The following is a 19,302-nucleotide window of genomic DNA, read 5'->3' as shown; positions in this document are numbered from 1 at the left end:
ATTTTTTCAAAGAAGAGTAACTTAACTGCTTATATTTAATTAACGTGACATCTTACCTTTTAGTCGAAGTTTACACTTTTCTCAACGCGCAAATTTTCATAATTGCGGACATTGAGTGTTTAAGAAATCGTGTAAATTAATCAACGAAGCAAAAGGTATTTGGTCGTAGAACCCTATTTAGGGGTTGAGAGTGTAATGAACAGCAAGTCATTTTGGTTGACAGTTGACACATTAATAAATCATTAATTGAGAAAAATAAGGTGGTTGGATTCAACTGTCATTATACCCCCAACGGTTTATCCGTGACCGTTTTCCCTTGATCCCTCTGACAAATAGATGAAGCCATTCTTCACAGCCCCCACCACTATCCTATATCCACATGCATTCACATTCTCTCTCACTAATCACTAATACTCATCACTTGAAAAGCACAAGCAAGCACTCCCATTGTGTCTCTTTGTCTTTACCTTCTTTATACTCTTTCTTTCCTCATTCTTGCCGTAATTCACGCCACACAGACTCAGGCTCACAACCAAACATTGCTATTTCTCGCTACGAGGTAAGAAAAATATCTGGGTTTGGTTTGTGTTTTAAGAGGTTTGATGATTCATTTGCAATCTTGTTTCGTGTACAACACAGCCCAGTTTAAGTTTATCTTTGTATGTGTGGTAAGATTGTATTTCTTTGGCCTTTGCAGAATTGCGGTTTGAGGTTTTTCTTGATTTTTATCTTTAAACCCTGTTCTTGATTACTATCAATTCGGGGCAGTACTTAATTCTTGAAGATCGTATTATGGCATTTAATGTTGTGTTTTCTGTTAGTTTTTTTAATTTAGTTTTGTTGGGTAATAGAACTAATTTCTGGGAATCAAATGGCAATAATCAAGAAATCAAGCACCAAGATCATTTTTTTCTTTTTGCTTAATTTTTTTCTAAATTTCCGATTTTATTTTTTTAATCTAAATAAGAAATAGAAATAAATTCAAGGACGCTCATTTCAGGAAGGGGTAACTGTTATTTTTATTACTGTATTTATGAGGGGTTAACTGGGGTTGGGTTTGGTTGATGAAAAAATGTCAGGATGTAAATTTTGTATCTATATTTGGCCTTCATTATTGTTGAAATTAAAAGGTTTTGTGCAATTATTGGCAGCATTTTCTTTTTACCTAATAGATGAATGGTTGAGCTGCTTATTGTAGAAAATCCAAGAAAGGCTAAATATAATTAACCTTCATTTTTTTGTCCTTTTTTTTTGGTTGTAAGAAAATTCTTTTCCTGAACAGGCAAGGGACTGGTTAAAGGTATTTGATGTACATTAAATGATCCTTATATTGTAATCTTTGCCCATGCTCACTGTTTTCGCATTATGATGAAGTGACAATCACTTGTAAATATTTTGTAGTTTGTTGGGTTGGAGGCATAGGGATGCAAAAGGATTGGTGATCGCCTAGAGAACTTATGGCGAAAAAGCAACTAGATTTCAATGCGCCACTTTTATCTGTAAGGAGATTTTCCTCACCTACACGCTCTTTTGAGGGAGCAAGCAAGAACTCGATGGGAAAGTCAACCCCTAATCGACAAATTTCTCTACCAGTATGCAAATCAGATTTCGAATTAGGGGAAGTGACAAAACCAGCTGCAGTTCCATTTCACTGGGAAAAAATCCCTGGAAGGCCTAAGGGAGAAGGGGAAGGTCCAATTCACCCTCCAGAGGAACCTTCAAATACACCAAGGCTTCCTCCGGGAAGGGTATCAGGTGTCATCAGATATAATTCAGGTGAAAGTCCTAAGCTCCTTTCTGGGAGATTATCTGGTTTCTCGAGATACAATTCAGGGGAAAGATCGAATGATCCGAATATTAACAGGACCCAAATTGAAACATTTCCATTCAATGATCACGCTAGTCTGATTGAAAAATTGCATGAGAGTCTAAATTCTAGAGGTGATTCCGATATAGAAAGTGGAGACGATGCATATTCTGAGGCACTTGATAAGTTGTCACTAACAGAATCTTGGTCGTTGAACTACAGTGTAAGTGGACTGAGCGGATATCAGGGTTCGGGAATAAAACCATCAGGAACGTTCTCCATCGACGTGCAAACTAAAGATTTTATGATGAACAGATTCTTACCGGCAGCCAAGGCCGTTGTGTTGGAGACACCTCAATATGTTGTGAAGAAGCAAACGACAGTCATTGAACAACCAAAACCAGTTAAAAAGGTCGTCTCTGGGGAACGGAAGACTTTATTTGAGCAATATGGTTCTAACATTATGTCACGTTACATTCAGTATATGGAGAATGTGGAAAGTGAATATGATGATCCGAAATGTACAGTTCCAGTCAAAAAATCAGGAAAAATCTGGGGGATACTCCCTCGGTTTTGTGTGAAGAATTCTTTGTGCCTTTTAAATCCATTGCCAGGAATGAAATCAAAAATCCATGCTCCAATGTCTCCAGCAGGTGATGTTAGGAGACTGACCAGAAATGGGCACAGTGGACCCATCGACAAGGTAACTATTGAACTTCTATTGCCGTTTCTATAATTCTTAAAGAAGATATTGTCAATGATCATATTGATATTTCTAATCCATGCAGAATGTGTATCATGCCATTTATAAGAAAAAGTATCATTCTGGAGTACTATCTCGGGACATGCTAGATATTGGAAACAAGCTAAGGAGTGATTCCAATCAGTTTTCCTACTGCAGTGACTCTTTTAAACCTGGGGTGCCTTCCTTAAGGCAGTGCAGAAGCGGTCCCATATCTCCCTACCGTAATGAAGCACCAAAGTCTCCATTTCATGAAGGTGCAGGATTTCTTGGTGTACCTAAAGAAATTGAGAATCATAAGCATAATGGACATAAGATTGCTTCATCACGCAAAATGTGTAAGCCCACGCAGGATGTATCTAGAAATCAAATACATAAACAGGGATCGGTTTCTCCAGGTGTTGCTGTTGAGAAGACATTGTATGTGGATGGTCCAACTAATAGAGATTCTTCAAAAGATGAGAAAATTGTTGATTTCCCTTGTGAGAATTTGAAGTCCATGGATGAATGCAGACAAACTGAAGCAGTTAAATCTTACGATCAAGATAAATCATCCCCGAATGTTTCTGAGGGAGGAAAGAGCTTGATCCCAAAATTGCGCAAAAGTCATCCTGTTTCTCCCTATCAAAATGAAGCATCGAAATCTTACGTTCATGGACGCAGTGCTAATAAAATTGCTTCATCTCGCAAGTTGTGCAAGGCCTTGCAAGACGTATCAAGGAATCACATGCAAAGAAAAGTATTGTGTTCTCCAGGTGATGCTGTTGAAAAAACTTTGTATATGAATGCTGTGACTAAAACAGCAGATAAATCAGATAAGATTTTTGATTTCTCTGATAAGAATCTGAAGTCCTCGAATGACAGTAGACGAACTGAAGAAAATGTTCCTGTTAAATCTTCTGATATAGACACATCTTCCCTGGACATTTCAACAGAAGGGAAAAGCCGGAGTCCTAAATTATCTGGATCAACTGATATGGTTCTACCAAATCAAAGTTTTGATCAAGAATGCAGATTAGTTGATTATTCAAAAGTTCATTCTGATGCAAACTCTAGTGTGAATAATAAAGAAAACATCGAACAAGACAATCAGAGAGATGCTGATTCTCCATCCCTGAAGTCACCTTTACCCCCACCTTTACCAAAGTCACCCTCTGAATCTTGGCTTTGGCGAACCCTGCCTTCTATTTCTTTGCCAAATCCATTTTCACATTCCAGCCAATATCACCCCAAGAAACAGGCTCAAAAGGCTATAGCCAATGACAACACGTGGGAGACTATTGTGAAAACTTCAAATTCACGGCATGATGATGTCCGCTGTTCAGAGGTAACATTGCCTTATGTTCTTAACTATTCGCTTTACAATTCAGGTGGACGATAAATTACATGTGCTTTTCTTTTTAACTTTTGTATTCCCATCTTAACGTTCATTTACAGGAGCTTATTCCCCGTGTTACTCATCTGCTCAACAAAACATAGAAGTGGACGAGTCCCAACCAGGTTTTGAAGTGAAATATTTTTTGGAATATCTTGTGCCTTCCAACATCAGTAATTTTTCTATCCCTTAAAATTGTTTTAAGTGTGATGTAGAACGAGTTTTGAGATGTAAACTCGCTATCATTTTTTTTTAAATATCTTTTTTTATGTGATTGTTAGGCTGAGTCCCAGGATTCTTATACCTATTAGATATTTGAACAATTGACCTTTTTTGGAAGATTTGTTCATGGTGCTTGTGCACATACGAACATTCAATAGAATTCAAAAAGTTTCTAGAATGGAAAAATGGATTCTTGCATTGATATGTATGAAATAAAGTCATGGCTTGATTGAACATTCACATAGTCCGAAATGGTAGTCACAACGCTTGTTCTCGTTTAACATTTTAAGATCAACGAGACAGTGACTATTTCGTGCATTATTTCTATTTGAATTTTGATTAGTTCAATAATCAATTTACCTCATTTTTCATTCTTTTCCAGCAAATTTTCTGAAACATGATAAATTAACCTTTAAAGTCATTTGACTGCCTCAGCTGTTCAACTCCTATCACCAAGCAACTGAACAGTACCAGCTTAAAAGTTCACATATACTCAATATATATATAAAACTGTCCATCGAGATACATGAATAAAAGTACAGTAGTGATTCTAAGATCTTATATCATAAACAAAAATGATACATTAAAAATCAAGACAACAGTTCAAATTACTTGTACACAAGTAACACTATTATCCCCTCCAACCATCAAAGAAAATAGCAGCAGCCAATAGGAAGTTGAATTTCCATTTTTTTTCTTCTTTTCTTAAGAATAAACATGGTAGAATGACGATGAAGCGACTGCCAATTGTAACTCCGAATAGAGCAGACAGACTATACCAAATCCGAAGGAGAACCAGACTCTCGGATAGTGAAAGGTCATCAAGGGATGTTTTAGTTTAAAAAAATAAGAAAAAGAAAAGAGCCCACCAAAAATCAATCAACAGCATAATTTGGGGCTACAGCTAAAATCCAATCATCTCTGGATGAGGATCTCACGTTTTCAGACTCCTCTGCTGCTTGTCTACCATCAGATGGCCTTCCCTTCTTATCAAGCTCTGCATTATTGCCATAAGTCCAGTTACTATTTAATGCTTATATGTTATATTTAGATAAAAGGTAAACACTGCCACTACATTGCCCACTAAATTGCTCAAGTTAGGATTTTAACCTCTATAATGGCTTTCACTTTTTTGACTTCGACTGCTGCTGCTTCCATGGAGCTATAATTGTTTTTCTCATTCTGCTGATTTACATACCATTGTATCAAATCCCTCCGCCTCATTCCAGTCAAGCCAGTTCCCACAAATATTTTATGCATTTAGTGGAATATTACAGGGTAAGAGAGTAAAATTGGAGAATTCTATTTTCTTCTGGCCTGCTAAAATATAATGCAATGTATCATCTCGCTAAACGAATTACGCTAATGGTTTACCTTGATGAATTATAGTTTCTTCGTACTGCCTGAGTCGCATGACAAGCGCTTGAGTAACTCTCTGAAAATATTCATCACATATTACAAGTTTTTTTCATTGCCTGCTTTCAGAGTCTCCTAAAGTTTCTGTACCAGGATGACATAATAAGATAACACAATATGCTTGCACTTTTAAAAAGCACAATAAAGCATGTAAAATGTATTACAGTAAATTCCCCCAACCTCCGGTCTCAGAAGCTTGCTGCGTTGCTGCACCAGTTGAATTTTTCACTTGATCAGAAACACTTTCTCCATTATCAGCCATGCCATCATCACTACCCTGCTTCTCGTCTTGGAACTCTGATAGATCAATATCACTTGACTCCACACTGGAAATTAAAATTAAATAATACAAATCATCATTTTATCTGAATAGGTGATGACAAGGGATTGTATTGTTAAAAGGACAACACACTGCACACCTGATAATTGATGTCTTAAGCAATCTCAAAACAAAACGTACATAGCGTGGTTGCACCTATCAATATTAAACCCATTAGATGAGACAGAAACCTGTATTTTCTAGAAAGTTTATACGCTAGAGCAAATAAAGAACCTCAGTATCTAAATGACTCTGTGCGATTGCCTCAGCCTGATTAGTGCCTTTAGTTGTCTCATTGGCATGCGATAAGAAACTCTACTACCAGGAGCCGTGTCACCTCTGCGAAGAGAAATATAAGATTCCACCAATAATTCCCTAGCTTCTGGGCTCAGCTGCATACGCCACATTCACTCAAACAAAGGATGAATGAGTACAATTACAGCATTTTGGACAAAGCATGAAATAACAACATACCTTCGGTTTCAAAGTCTTTGCATATGACATGTATCGCTTCAATTGTGCAGTTCTAAATGCGGGAGCAAGTGCATTTTCATGCTTTTGATGAACTCTAACATTATGATGAGCAATGAGGTAATCTGTTTACCATCGATAGATATATCTCACTCAATGGTTTAGTCTTATCATAGTGTCCCCCAGTGGGAATGGCAGCAGCTAAAATTGATGTTCGAGCATTCAATGTTGCTTGTATTCCAGCTTTAGTTATGCTTATAGTCTGCTGCTCCATAGCTTCATGGATGGCAACATTAAAAGTTAGTAAAAAATACAAAGTTGCTAACTACCACCATAAAAGTGCTATTTAAAATTTTCTTCCGCATTCTTTTTTGGTGCATTGTAAGCCATGGGGGGTGGGGGTCGAGATGGATGAAGAGAATTTTAAGCTATAATTACCTGATCTCTAATGTCCATCTTGTCAAATTCATGAACACAACAGATGCCATTGTCAGCTAGCATTAATTCGCCAGCCTAAGAGCAATAATTATATAGACATTAAGAGCAGAAGTAATTGTTAATCAACATGGAAGGTACCATATCAAATTGTGGAATTAGAAAAAGACTCAATTATAATAGTAAAAAACATGTTTAAATAGAATTGTCGATGTGCAAAAATATACTTACGAGAAAGGAGCGTCTATTTCTCTATGCAATCTTAGATTAGATAATGACATCCGTTGTATTCAATTTTCGGTATGAAATGATTGGACATGAAAAATCATAATATATTTTCAGTAGTTTTGATGCAGTGAAGTAAATTCTTATTTAAAGCACCAACACATTCAATAGGCCAATGACCTTTCCTGACATTTTCATTTCACATGTCAAAAAAATCAACAAGATACAAAACAAGCAGTTCCTAGTTCAGGGAAAAGCAAAGTAGAAAGAGAACAAAAGAATGCATACCTTAATACAGAATTCACCGGTTCCTGGTTCTTTGGCCACTGTTGCAGTTAGCCCAGCAGCAGATTAAAATTTCCCTGATGTGTAGAGTGTAGACGGACCTTGGAACTAGACCTGATGCATACTTGTAAGACGGATGGAACATTAGAAATTATTATGTCAACAAAACATATTGTAAGGGATAATCGAATTGATTCCTTGATGGGTAAATTTATGGACTTCACCTAAAAGCATAAGAAGAATTGCTCGTTTGACATCCTGGTGGCCAAAAACAGTTGGGGAAATGCTATCAACAATTTTGTTGAAGAAGTCGGGAGTATTCCTCATTTGTCGGATATCATCCAACTCTTCTGCCTGGCCAAACAAATCAAATGAAGCAAAATTAGGGCACAAGTTATTCAGGAACGAGATATGTACTCAAACCATAAAATGGGAAGACATACAAAAGTATAGTGCTGTCTCACTGCTATAAATTTCGTGTTCTTTTACTGATTTTTGGAAATGCCGTAAAGTTTTGTGCATTTTACTAGAAAGCAGTACAACAAGTTTTAGTAGTCTTTGCACCTCCACATTATGATGAAATTTCACCCATAGTTGTATTGTTCAGCAATAGACAAATTTCGTATAATGTGTATCTCAAAGGCATAGTTTAAGCTGTACCGTAATGATTTAGTGATGAATGAATTATTTTGCCTACTTTTGGGAAAGTGCCAAATGGATGTGAATAACTTATTCAAAAACAAAAAATCGCATGTTGTTCCTTGAGAAGAGGAAAAAATGGTTCATTAAGAAACCAACCATGAACTGCTGGATATCATCATCATCAGAATCCCGCCTCTTCCTGATATCATTATATTTTCTACCATCACAAATCTGCGAGGAGAAAATGAAGCATATATATCAGTATAGGCATAAACATTTAAAAGTTGAAAATTGATCGCAGTTACAAAATAGGGACCACTGACCTGTATGGAATTAGCTATAAAGGCTAGGCGGTAGGAAAGGTTCTCATGCCCTATGCACGAAGACCTTGGACACCTTCTTGACCAACAGAGGCATTCTTGCGCTGAGATGCTTCTCTAGGACACTTAGTTCTCTTTCCTGGGGAAGCCAATTCTAAAATGTCAGCGAATCACCACCATAGTACCAGTGAATAAAACCCTGTGAGAGAATGACAATACAGAGTATGAACATTTCAGATTACAACAAGCTAAAACAGATGGATCAAGTTATGTATGTAAATGAATAATGTTTACGTGTCACCAGCCTTGGCTTGTCAAACAATATCATGGCGTAGAATTAAACAAATTGGGTGAAAGAATGCATTATGTATTAACAATTGGTGATTATCAATATATACAGTAGACTGACCATACAATCCCACTATTCTAGGCTATACGATGAGAAACTAATTCATCTAAATAAGGAGAGGGTTACAGAGAATTAAAATTAAGGGAATGGTAAATCTTTCCATAAATGAGTGCTAATTATGTGCTCTATCATGCCCCCACAAGCGCAAGGGTATAGAAAGGACACTAAGCTTGGATCGATGAATAAGAAACTGCTTTCGAGCTAGTGGATTAGTAAGGGAGTCCGCGAGCTGGTCTGTTGTGTGAACATGGAAAATGTGGAGCAACTTGCGAGAGACCTGATCACGGAGGAAATGAAAGTCAATGGCAATGTGCTTCATTCGAGAATGGAAGACAAGATTGGAGCATGAGTAAGTGGCTCCAACATTGTAATAGTAAATTGTTGGAGAGGCGGGAACTAATTTCTAGTTCAAGGAGAAGATTGGCAATCCATTTCACTTCAGCAGTAGCGGTAGCAATGGAATGGTATTCGGCTTCAGTGGAGGACCGAGCAATGGTAGATTGTTTCTTAGAGCTTTAGCTAATAGGATTGGAGCCAAGAAAGAAAACATAGGCAAATGTAAAGTTTCGTGTATCAGTATCTCCAGTCCAATTGTCATCCGCAAATGCATAAAGAGCAAGAGGAGATTGAGCAAAAATGAAGAGACCATTGTGGGATGTTCCCTTTAGATAACCAAGAACTTGTTTAATAGCAAGCCAATGAGTAGAGGTTGGTCGGTCATAAATTGAGCTAACTTATTAACGACATAGCTGACGTCTGCTCTTGTGAGAGAGAGATATTGAAGTGAGCCAAGCACTTGACGATATTGAGTTGGATCATGACCAGAGGAACCATCATCAAGTTTGAGTGTCTTGGAAGGAGACAATGGTGTACTAAATTCCTTTGCCTCATGCATATCAGTTTGCCAAAGGAGATCCATAATACGCTTTCCTTAAGACAGGAACAAGCCATTGGAAGTCTATGTGGTTTCAATCCCCAAGAAATAATCGAGCTTGCCGAGATTCTTAAGAGAAAACATGGTAAAAACCTAAGTCATGAATGTACAAGAGTGGAATGATCATTTCAGGTGAGGATAATATCATCCACATACACAAGTAGATGCATGATGTGGGTACTCGAGGTGTAGATAAACATAGAGGTATCACTCTAAGAGTTAAGAAAGCCATAGGCTAGGAGAAAGGATCGAAGCTCAGCGTACCATGCTAGAGGAGCTTGACGAAGACCGTAGAGAGCTTTGTGTAGTTTACAAATATGAGAGGGATATTGAAGGTCAACAAAGCCTTGAAGTTGCTGCATGAAAATACAATTAGAGAGAGTTCCCTGCAAGAAGGCATTATTAACATCTAGTTGGTTCGAAACCCAACCATTAGTTACAGTAGTTGTAAGAACAAGGCGAATGGTAGCTAGTTTGACAACCAGGCTAAAGGTTTCAGTGAAGTCAATACCTGGTCATGGATGAAACCCCTTAACCACAAGACGGGCCTTATAACGAGCGATAAAGCTATCCAGCCTCGTTCATAGACCTATTTACAGCCAATAATGTTTTGTGTAAAAGAGGAAGGTAGAAGGGACCAAGTTTTGTTCTTTTGAAGGACAAGAAACTCATCATTCATGGCGTCACGCCAATGAGGGTGCTTGTTGGCTTGGGTACAAGATGTAGGTTCCATTTGTGAGAGAGATGAGAAGGTAGTTGTGTGAAGTAAGAATGGTATTTTAGGTTTGTATATGTTGTATTGGGCACAGGTGACCACATGAGATGAATGGACTGGTGAAGTGGAATGGTAGGGACCATGGGGGTGGACTGGTCAGATTGATTGATTTCGTAACTTGGTACAGAGAGTACTGTATTAGAAGTCTAGAGCGGGTGAGGTAGGACTAGTGTGTTAGAGATGTGGTATAAGGTTAGCAATAGGTTCGAGAGAATTATTTACCTGTGATGGAGAGTTTCGAGAGACAACCTGGGGAAAGAGAGGAGTGGAGATAGCTTGTTGAGTAGTAGAGTGACATCGAGAAGAAGTTGTTGGAATTAAGTGAGGTGTATAGAAAGGCAAGACAATGGAATCAATAGAGTCATAAGTTGGTGCTTTGACCTGATCCAAATGTTTTCCTATAAGGGCTGAGAGAAACTTATAGAAGGTTTGGTGCGAGATACATAGATCAGAATGTGATGTAGATTTGTGGAGAAAGAAGTGTTCGAAGAATACAACGTGCCAAGAGATAAAGAGGCATTTAGAGTGAGTATCAAAACAAAGAAAAGAATGATGGAAAAGTGAAAAATCGAGATACACGCATGGTCAGGAGCAGGGTTCGAGTTTATGAGTATTGTATGGTCGAAGCTAAGGATAGCATAGGCAACCCCTCGTAGGGATGTGTATTTGGGTTTGCGATAGAATAACTTGTGATACGATGTATCATTGCGGAAAATGGGAATGGGCATGTGGTTAATGAGATAGATGGCACTTTAGAAGGCCAAAAGGGTAGAGGTATGGCAGCATTGTGGAGAAGTGTCAGGCTAATTTCTACAATATCTCGATGTTAGCGTTTAGTGAAGCTAACAAGTTCGGGTATATAAGGTGGTGATGTGAGATGTAGAATACCATGTTGGAATAGAAGGTGAGAAAGTGATTTGTACATCTGTGTATATGGTTTTCAGTTTAGTATGAAAGAAATTTTCAATTAGTTTTTTAAATCTCTCAAAAATAGTAATTACATCAGATTTTAGCTTTACAGGACACAACCACGTGTATTCTGTGAAATAATCAATAAAGACAATATAATGTCAAAAATTTCCAAAAGAAGGTACAGAATGCATAGCCCCAAACATCAGAATAGATAACTTGAAATGGTTTATCACAACTAATAGAAGAATTTTTAAATTACAGTTTATGACTTTTGTTACAAAGACAAGAGTCACAGACTTTACTTGTAGATAAATCTTAAACAGGGATTTTTTAAATAGCAAGTACTCTTTTCAGGATTGGAAGAGAGGGATGACCAAGATGTTGATGTCATAGTTGAAAGGAGAGGGCAACGAAAACGTAAGGAGTGAGGGTTGAATTCTTGGTAGGTGAAGTTGTTGATGACCACTCATACAAGTTGTGCCTACTCTGGCCCTTCGCCAAGGATGTCCCCGTATTCAAATCTTTCACAAGAAAATAGTTACAAAAAAATTCAATAGAAATATTATTTTGTTTGCAAAACAGGGAGACAAATATAAGGTTCTTTGATTCAATGGTGCACACAAAATATTATCTAGTGTAAAGGAGGCAATAGAGGAATCAATTGAAGAAGAACCAACATGAGAGATAGAGATTTCTTTACCATTACTGACTACAACATTTTTGTAACCAACATAATCTGAATGCATGGAAAGATTCTGTAGGTCAGGGGTGACATGACGTGTAGCATCCGAATCAAGTATCCAATTGTTGTTGGTGTGGCTTGATGGTCCTTCTGTCATATTTGGTTTAGGTCGAGAGGGGTGGGAAGATGGCTGTCCACTAGGGCGACACGCCTTTGCACAATGTCCCGGTTTATCACATACTTGACAAACAATGCGAGGCTGGCCCTGATTTCTTAGATGCTGATTTGAATTCCATGGAGAGGAGTATGATGGAAAATTCCAATAGTTTATACCTCTGCCATAGAGAGGTTGTTCTCGATTGAATTGCAGGTGGTTAAATTGAGAATTTTGTCCACTCATGTTGCTGTCAAAACGATGTGTAGTGTTATTAAAGCCACTTTGATGTCCTCCTTGACCACCTTAACCTCTAGAGTTGGACCCTTTGTGACTAAGCTGTGCAGTAACTTGCACTTCTTCATTCGACTTTCCATGATTGCTTATAAATTCCTAATCAAGCAATTTATCATAAAGGTCCTCAAAAGAGATAGGAGTATCACCAACGTGAACTGCTGCTGTCAATTCTTTAAACTCATTGCCCAAGCCATTTAAAGTGTAGGACATGATTTGAGAATCATTTAGGGGGTGCCCGATGAGAGCTAGATCATCGACAAGGCCTTTAACCTTGCATATATAGGTAGTCACAGTTTTTCCTTCCTTCTTGTTTGACATAAGAGAGGACATATTAGAAAGCATTTGGGTATTTGAACAATTAACGTAACTAGTTTCTAATTTATTCCAGGCACTACATATGCGGTACAATTGTTTATCGTCGGGCTGATTGCGCTATTAATAGTGGCCTGAAAGCCAAGGAGCACAAATGATCTTGACGAGTCCAGAGGAGATATCCTTAGTCAGTTTTTGATGGACATGGATGGGTCCCATCTCCCATCAATGAAACCAAGGAGTCCATAACCAAACAGGAGATTTGTCATTTAGGACTTCCAAGATGCATAATTTCCACCATTCTTTGCAAGCTTAAATGGAATCTGAGAAGAGGCATTAAGAGATATCATATTTCCATTGGTAGGGAGAAGACTACTTTGAGCCGTGGCATTCATAGGTGTTGAGGCAAACATTGGTTCAAGGACAATTTCTGAAGCTATTGGCATTCCAGAGGATTCCCGAGACTTTTTCATTGCAAAACGTACAGCTAGGTTGTAGAGGGATCAGATTCTGTTCAGTTGATAAAGAGGCTCTGATACCATAAACAAATTGGGTGAAAGAATGCAATATGTATTAACAATTGGTGAGTATTAATATATACAGTATACCATTCAATCCCACTATTCTAGGCTATACAATGAGAAACTAAATCACCTAAATAAGGAGAGAATTACAGAGAATTAAGATTAAGGGAATGGTAAATCTTTCCACAAATGAGTGCTAATTATGTGCTCTATCAAGAATGACATCAAGTGATCTTGGAAGAAAGCTTGCATATATCTCGTGGGATGTCTCCTGCATTCAAACCCTCTGCCAATAAAAAAAATTGATATCTTGCCTTAACAATGCACATTGTGTTCTGTTTTGGTATGCTGCATTCATGTAGATAATAGGCTGCAAGGGAAATCAGATGCGCCCCAGCTTGAATTAAAACTGTCCAATGCAAAACTTAGGTTCCTTTTGGATTGGGATTACATATAGAAAAGTAAATGGGATGAAAGGAGAGGAAGCAAATGTATATGATGTAAACTATCTAACTCGATCGTATTTGTACAAAACCCAGACGAAAGACATGGTTCTCCACAGTATCTTATTAGCTAACATCCAAGTCAAAATAGAGCCTAGAGAAAATGTCTTCCCTCTCATGTCCATTAATTTTACTCTCGATAATTTAAAAATCCTCAGGATACCATGCCATATAGCATCAAAGTTACAAGTTAAATTATCATCATTTTCGCTAACTCGTTTTTTCCTTCTATTTGGCATGCAGTACAGAGGGAATTGGCTTCATATTTGAACGAAAACTATTCAGGAGGATGCATTTTATGTTGGATTGTGTGTCCATATAGTATTGTTTTGCTGATGTAAAAATAACAATAATTTTTTATATTGCATAAAATTATGTTTACTTTATTTATTGCATTTATTTATTGTTGAGCATGGGAAATTAAAGTGCAAGTGATCACTTGTGATAATATGAGTTGGGTACTTGCGTTGAGAAGTACAGTGTGACATAACTTATATTTTGATCATAAATAATTTGTTCACAATCTATGTATAAGAGTTAGCACCTCATATTGGAAGGTTGTAGTGTTGACCAATTCACTATTCGGGTTTTTGATTTGTCCTTATCACATAAATAGTTAAAGGTGACACTAGTACAGTTAGAGTGTATTGAACGGACGACGTGTTGAATTTAATTCTATAGCATGACTGTGCAGAGAATTAAATTCCACTTGACCCTTATGTATTTCATCTGAGTCCCTTGAGAGATATATGTATATCTTTTCGTGATTTTAATAGTTCTTTGATTTACCAATAGGTGAGATCAATTTGATTAGTCAAATATCTCGATGAGTTGGAAACTTGAGAATGAGCAGAGTAGTGAACATGAATTCGTGTCGGCAATTGTCACCCTGAAAATGGGTAGAGTGACTTCTTGAGTATTTTCTGTTGAATGGTTAAAATTTGAGCTCAGTGTTTAGCGACGGCTAAATTTCGACATATGTGATTTGTTCACAGGACCGTTGAAGAAAATGAAATTTAAGTTAGTGAGAATAATTAGAGGGGCAAAACGGTCATTTTTGCTCGTATCTAATTATCGGATCTCGGACGGGGATAAAATACATGTCAGAGGAAAGTATTACAAATTTATTAGCTTCTGTGATCTTATATATTCTGAGAGTTTAGTCTTTTATCTTTAGTGGAAAAAGTAATGACTAATAATTAGATTAGGTGGTCAAGAGTTGACTAGGCAGGATCTAATTATTGGAGTTTGAAAAATATATGTCTGATCAGATCCTTGTGATAGCTCCATAAAGTATTGAAACTTAATTACGGTAATTATAATAGTTTTGGGCTTAATTGTAATTACAATAAAGTTTTGTACTTGATTGTAATTACTATGAAAGTTATAAACTTAATTGTAATTGTAATTGTAATTGTACTTCTAGGACTATACATGCAATTATATGTAAACTAATTAGAATTGAACTTAAATTAGAACTCCTATTTGAGTTTTAATTAGAACTCTTGTTTGAATGTGGAATTATATTTGTACTAGAATTTCATCATCTTTTTCTCTATAAATAGATACTAGATGGATAGAAAAATACTACAACATTCATAATTCCATAAGATTCAAATTTGTAGAGAGAAAAATAGAAAGAAAGTATATTATTTTCTTGTAGTCAAGAATTAGTTTTTGGATTAATTGAAAGAAGATGTCCACACACCGATGTAATCTTTACGTTGGAGAATACCATAGAAGACTTGAAGATTTGAAATACCAAGATTCTTGCAATTAAAGGAGACGTAAGTTTGCGGATCAAAGTTAATTCAAGGTTGATCATTGAACTTAGGTAAAATATTCGAATCCTTTAATTTTATTATAACATACACGTGAACATCTAGACAATCTTGCTTATTAAATTAAAGAAAATTTTAATTTTTGATTAATTTCACTTCCGCATTCCAACATTTTATACGTGAAAAAACAGATGATATGAACCTCAGCGTACTTGAATTGCTATTCGACATTCTTAATAACATTTCTGCATTCCAGACACCTGAAAGTGCATTGAAGAAGTTCCAAGTGAACTTCACTAATCCAAGTGACCACTTCGCTCACAGAAACCAGCTTTCCAATCTCAGCCGTAGTCAATTCTCTCAATCTGAAAAATCGATCGAGCAATAGTCAATCCAGAGAAAAAAGAAGAGAAGGAATTGCAAGTCAATAAAGAATGATGAGTTATTGCTTAACCAAGGTGTTGACACAAAAAAGTTCAGCCCAAATCGAATAGCCCAAGGAATGGAGCCCAATTGGAGGATCTCCAAATCAGATAGCCCAAAGAACGGCCCAATCAGGCAATGCAGGATAAATGTCCAAATAGGGAAGCCCATGAACGCGGTAATACCATCGTCCAAGGTTACAAGTCGCCCAAGATTTGAGCGAATAGATTGCCATGCAGTCGCCCAGAACTGTGATCTTGTTCTCGCCCAAACCTTCGATTTGTCCAGGATCTTAGCAAACATAAGATGTTATGGTTACCCAAAGGTGCGGTTAATGAAACAGTTATTGTGTAGCCCTATCACGTTCCACGATTCAAGGAATTCAATTGAAGACGGTTGAACAACAAAAAGTAATGGCAGCAGTTAGAGAAGACAGTTCCATGACAAGTTGGCCACTATGAAGAAAGTGGGCAGTTATAGAGCGATCAAGCAGTTTTTAAGCAGTTCATCATGAAGAGATTATCCAGGGAGTATAAAAGGAAGAAAAGACATGAAGCAGAATACCCCGAATCAAACACTCTCAAACAAAGAATATGTAACTTTCAATTTTTTAGTTTCGATTTAAAACACTTCTTTTCAGTAACTCGTGTACTTGTGCCCCTTGGAGGCATTCTGTTTTATTTTTTCAATTGTAAAGTCATAGCCAATAAAAACGCCCCTTTTTGGGGACTTTGTCTCAAGAGGTTTGTCCCTTACACAATCGTCTGATCCCTTTTTAATTGTTAGCGACTAACCTGCGCGAAACAATTTGGCACACCCAGTGGGACACGTGGTGTTTGGTGTTGAAGATACAAAAGGTAAAACAATATGCATCAGAGATCCAATAAGGAAGTAGCAAGTCAGGGAGGAGTCTAGTCTGTGATCGAGTGATATGAGGAGCAGCATAACTCTCTACGAACAGATGGACAGAATCAGAGCAGTAACAGTCGTTACGAATCAATGACAGAGTTGAGTCCTCGAACTATGCGTGCACTACTTGGAGAACTCACACAAGATGTCGTTGAACAGGTAAATCTTCGAAATATTCATAATATGGAAAGATTTACCCAGAATGGGAGTGCACATTATGACAACATGGCCAAACAACTGAATACTTTGAACGAAATAATGAATAAGTTAGTAGGCCAAATTTGTCAACCAGTTATGCCTCTTGCAGACCACTCTCAAACTAGGACAATTGTGGGACATAATCCCCCAGTCCTAAATCCAAGTCAAGGGGTAGAACCACCTTTCGGTCTCTCTGCTTCAAACCAAGGGGATGATGTAATACCAAATCAGAATAATGGTAGTGGTACTCCTAACTTGGGGGATAATCCAAATGTAAGAGATAATGTCCTAAATAATGGGCAGAATATCCTACGTGTTAATGAGGAAATAAATGTTCAGGCTAATGGTAACAATGGCCAAAATTATGGTAACTTTGTTGCCAATCAAGGACCAAACATTAGGCCTCAAACAAATCAACCGATTAACCAACTTGTAGGAATTTCATATGACCCTAACGTCATGTTGAGATTCAAATTATGAAAATCGTACAGGATCAGATGGCTTTTGGGGTACGTCCTGTCATTAGGCTGACTTACACAAAGTCATATCCTGATTGGGTAGACCAAACATATCCATGGCCTAGAGGGTATAAAGTACCAGAATTCTCACCGTTTACCAATTTAGGGGAGGTGTCTACTCTAGAACACATAGGGTGATTCACACTGCAAAGTGGTGACGCAACTGATTATCATAAAATGAGGCTTTTCCCTAATTTATTAACAGGAGTAGCTTTTTCCTAGTTCATTAATTTGCCAGCGAACTCTGTTCAAACATGGCAACAATTGAAACAATTATCCCACGCTCAGTTTTATAAGACTGAGTTTGAAGTTACGTTGGCCGATTTGGCGAATCTACGTCAAATGCCAAACGAATGGGTAGAAGGTTTCCTCCAAAGGTTCAAGACAGCAAGATGTAAATGTTTTGTACCTTTACCTTAAAAAGAGTTTGTCAAAATCGCTCAAGATTGTTTAAGCTTTGATTTGAAAAAGAAATTCCAAGACAAGGAATTTCCTAACCTTTTCCAATTAAGCGCGAACGTGATTAGGTATGAACGATTGATAAAAGAAGAAGAGCAGATAAAAAATTCTAGCAAGGGGACTTATTATAGAGACCCAAATTTTGATATTCATACCATCAATAATGAGTCATACGATCAGACCGAAATGTGTTTGGTCAAATTAGTCAAAGGAGTGTATACTTGTTCTATAATGGCTAAGCCTAGACCATCGAACAAGGATAAGCCTATGAAAGATGAAAACATAAAAGCTAGAACGTTCTCGTTCGATGTAACCAAAGCTAATCTTATATTTGATAAACTATATAAGGATAAGCAGATAAAGCTGAGTGATAAGCATAAATTGCCAAACCCTGAACAAATTAAGGGTAAAAAACATTGTAAGTGACATAATGCATGGTCACATTTGACTAACAATTGCTTGATTTTTCGCCATGTGTTACAGGATGCCATTGAATCAGGAAGAATTACGTTCGATGATAAAAAGAAGATGGCAGTGGATGAAAATCCTTTTCCACAGCCACTTGGAGTGAATATGGTGACGTCTAGTTTCAAAAATAAGTTGCTAAAATTCAAGTTGGTTATAGATGATGGACAAGAAGACCCTGGACCACATCCCAGTGTCTTTGAGCGTATAAAAGGGAAGAAGCCAAAAAGGGATAAAGACGTCTTGTGTGCAAGATGTAAAAGAGAAGTGAGTGGGAATACGGAAAAACCAGGGGTTTGGCAGCATTCCCATCGCCCTACTTTCTTCCCAAACGCTCAGCCTGGTAGAGGGCGAGGTACATCGTTCTATAATGGACCGCCTTTTGAGAGACAGTTCAGGCCAGTAAATAATGGGAGAACATTCACACCGCAACCTCGCCAACCAAATGTATGGCATTCGTTCCAGTATAATGCAGGAAAGGCGATACCCTTCAACGAGATGACTAGAACCCAACAAAGGCGTTTCCAACGAAATTATGGACGAATGATGAGGCAACAACAGGGAGTGCCACGTCCTAAGGTGCCTAAACTACTCGAGGTAGCCAATCAAAATGTTCTCAAAGATAGTGAAGAGACTGGTACAGATGAATTAATGAAAGAGTTTCCAGAAACTTCTTCTGGGAGATCGAAGTTTGAGCGAGACAGAAGGGATGGAAAAGATCCAGATCAGCCCCTTACTATTCAGTTCAGTACGTTACCTCCTGTCGTGGCTAATAACTATTTACTAGC

At 37.5% G+C, this 19,302-nt stretch overlaps 1 protein-coding gene and 1 pseudogene across 3 annotated transcripts; one reads left to right on the top strand and one right to left on the bottom strand.

The window, feature by feature from the left end:
* The first annotated feature begins 343 nt into the window (after window positions 1-343).
* LOC111370530 lies at window positions 344-4,386 on the top strand. Of its 3 annotated transcripts, XM_022992256.1 has the most exons (5): window positions 344-559; window positions 1,263-1,300; window positions 1,402-2,510; window positions 2,596-3,876; window positions 3,987-4,386. In XM_022992256.1, the coding sequence occupies exons 3-5, from the start codon at window positions 1,458-1,460 to the stop codon at window positions 4,026-4,028; spliced, it is 2,376 nt and encodes a 791-aa protein (XP_022848024.1). In that variant the 5' UTR covers window positions 344-559; window positions 1,263-1,300; window positions 1,402-1,457; the 3' UTR covers window positions 4,029-4,386. The 3 variants fall into 3 exon arrangements, with proteins under 3 accessions (XP_022848024.1, XP_022848023.1, XP_022848025.1); XM_022992255.1 differs by lacking the exon at window positions 1,263-1,300; XM_022992257.1 differs by lacking the exons at window positions 344-559; window positions 1,263-1,300 and adding an exon at window positions 583-668.
* Window positions 4,387-4,861: 475 nt separating this feature from the next.
* The window catches only part of LOC111370080, a 23,444-nt pseudogene continuing 9,003 nt past the window's right edge, over window positions 4,862-19,302 (bottom strand).

The sequence above is a fragment of the Olea europaea genome, chromosome 21 (assembly GCF_002742605.1).
Source record: "Olea europaea var. sylvestris chromosome 21, O_europaea_v1, whole genome shotgun sequence".
Classification (NCBI taxonomy): Eukaryota; Viridiplantae; Streptophyta; class Magnoliopsida; order Lamiales; family Oleaceae; genus Olea; species Olea europaea.
The sequence above is the reverse complement of the archived record's forward strand: the minus strand, read 5'-3'. Positions and strand labels throughout refer to the sequence as shown.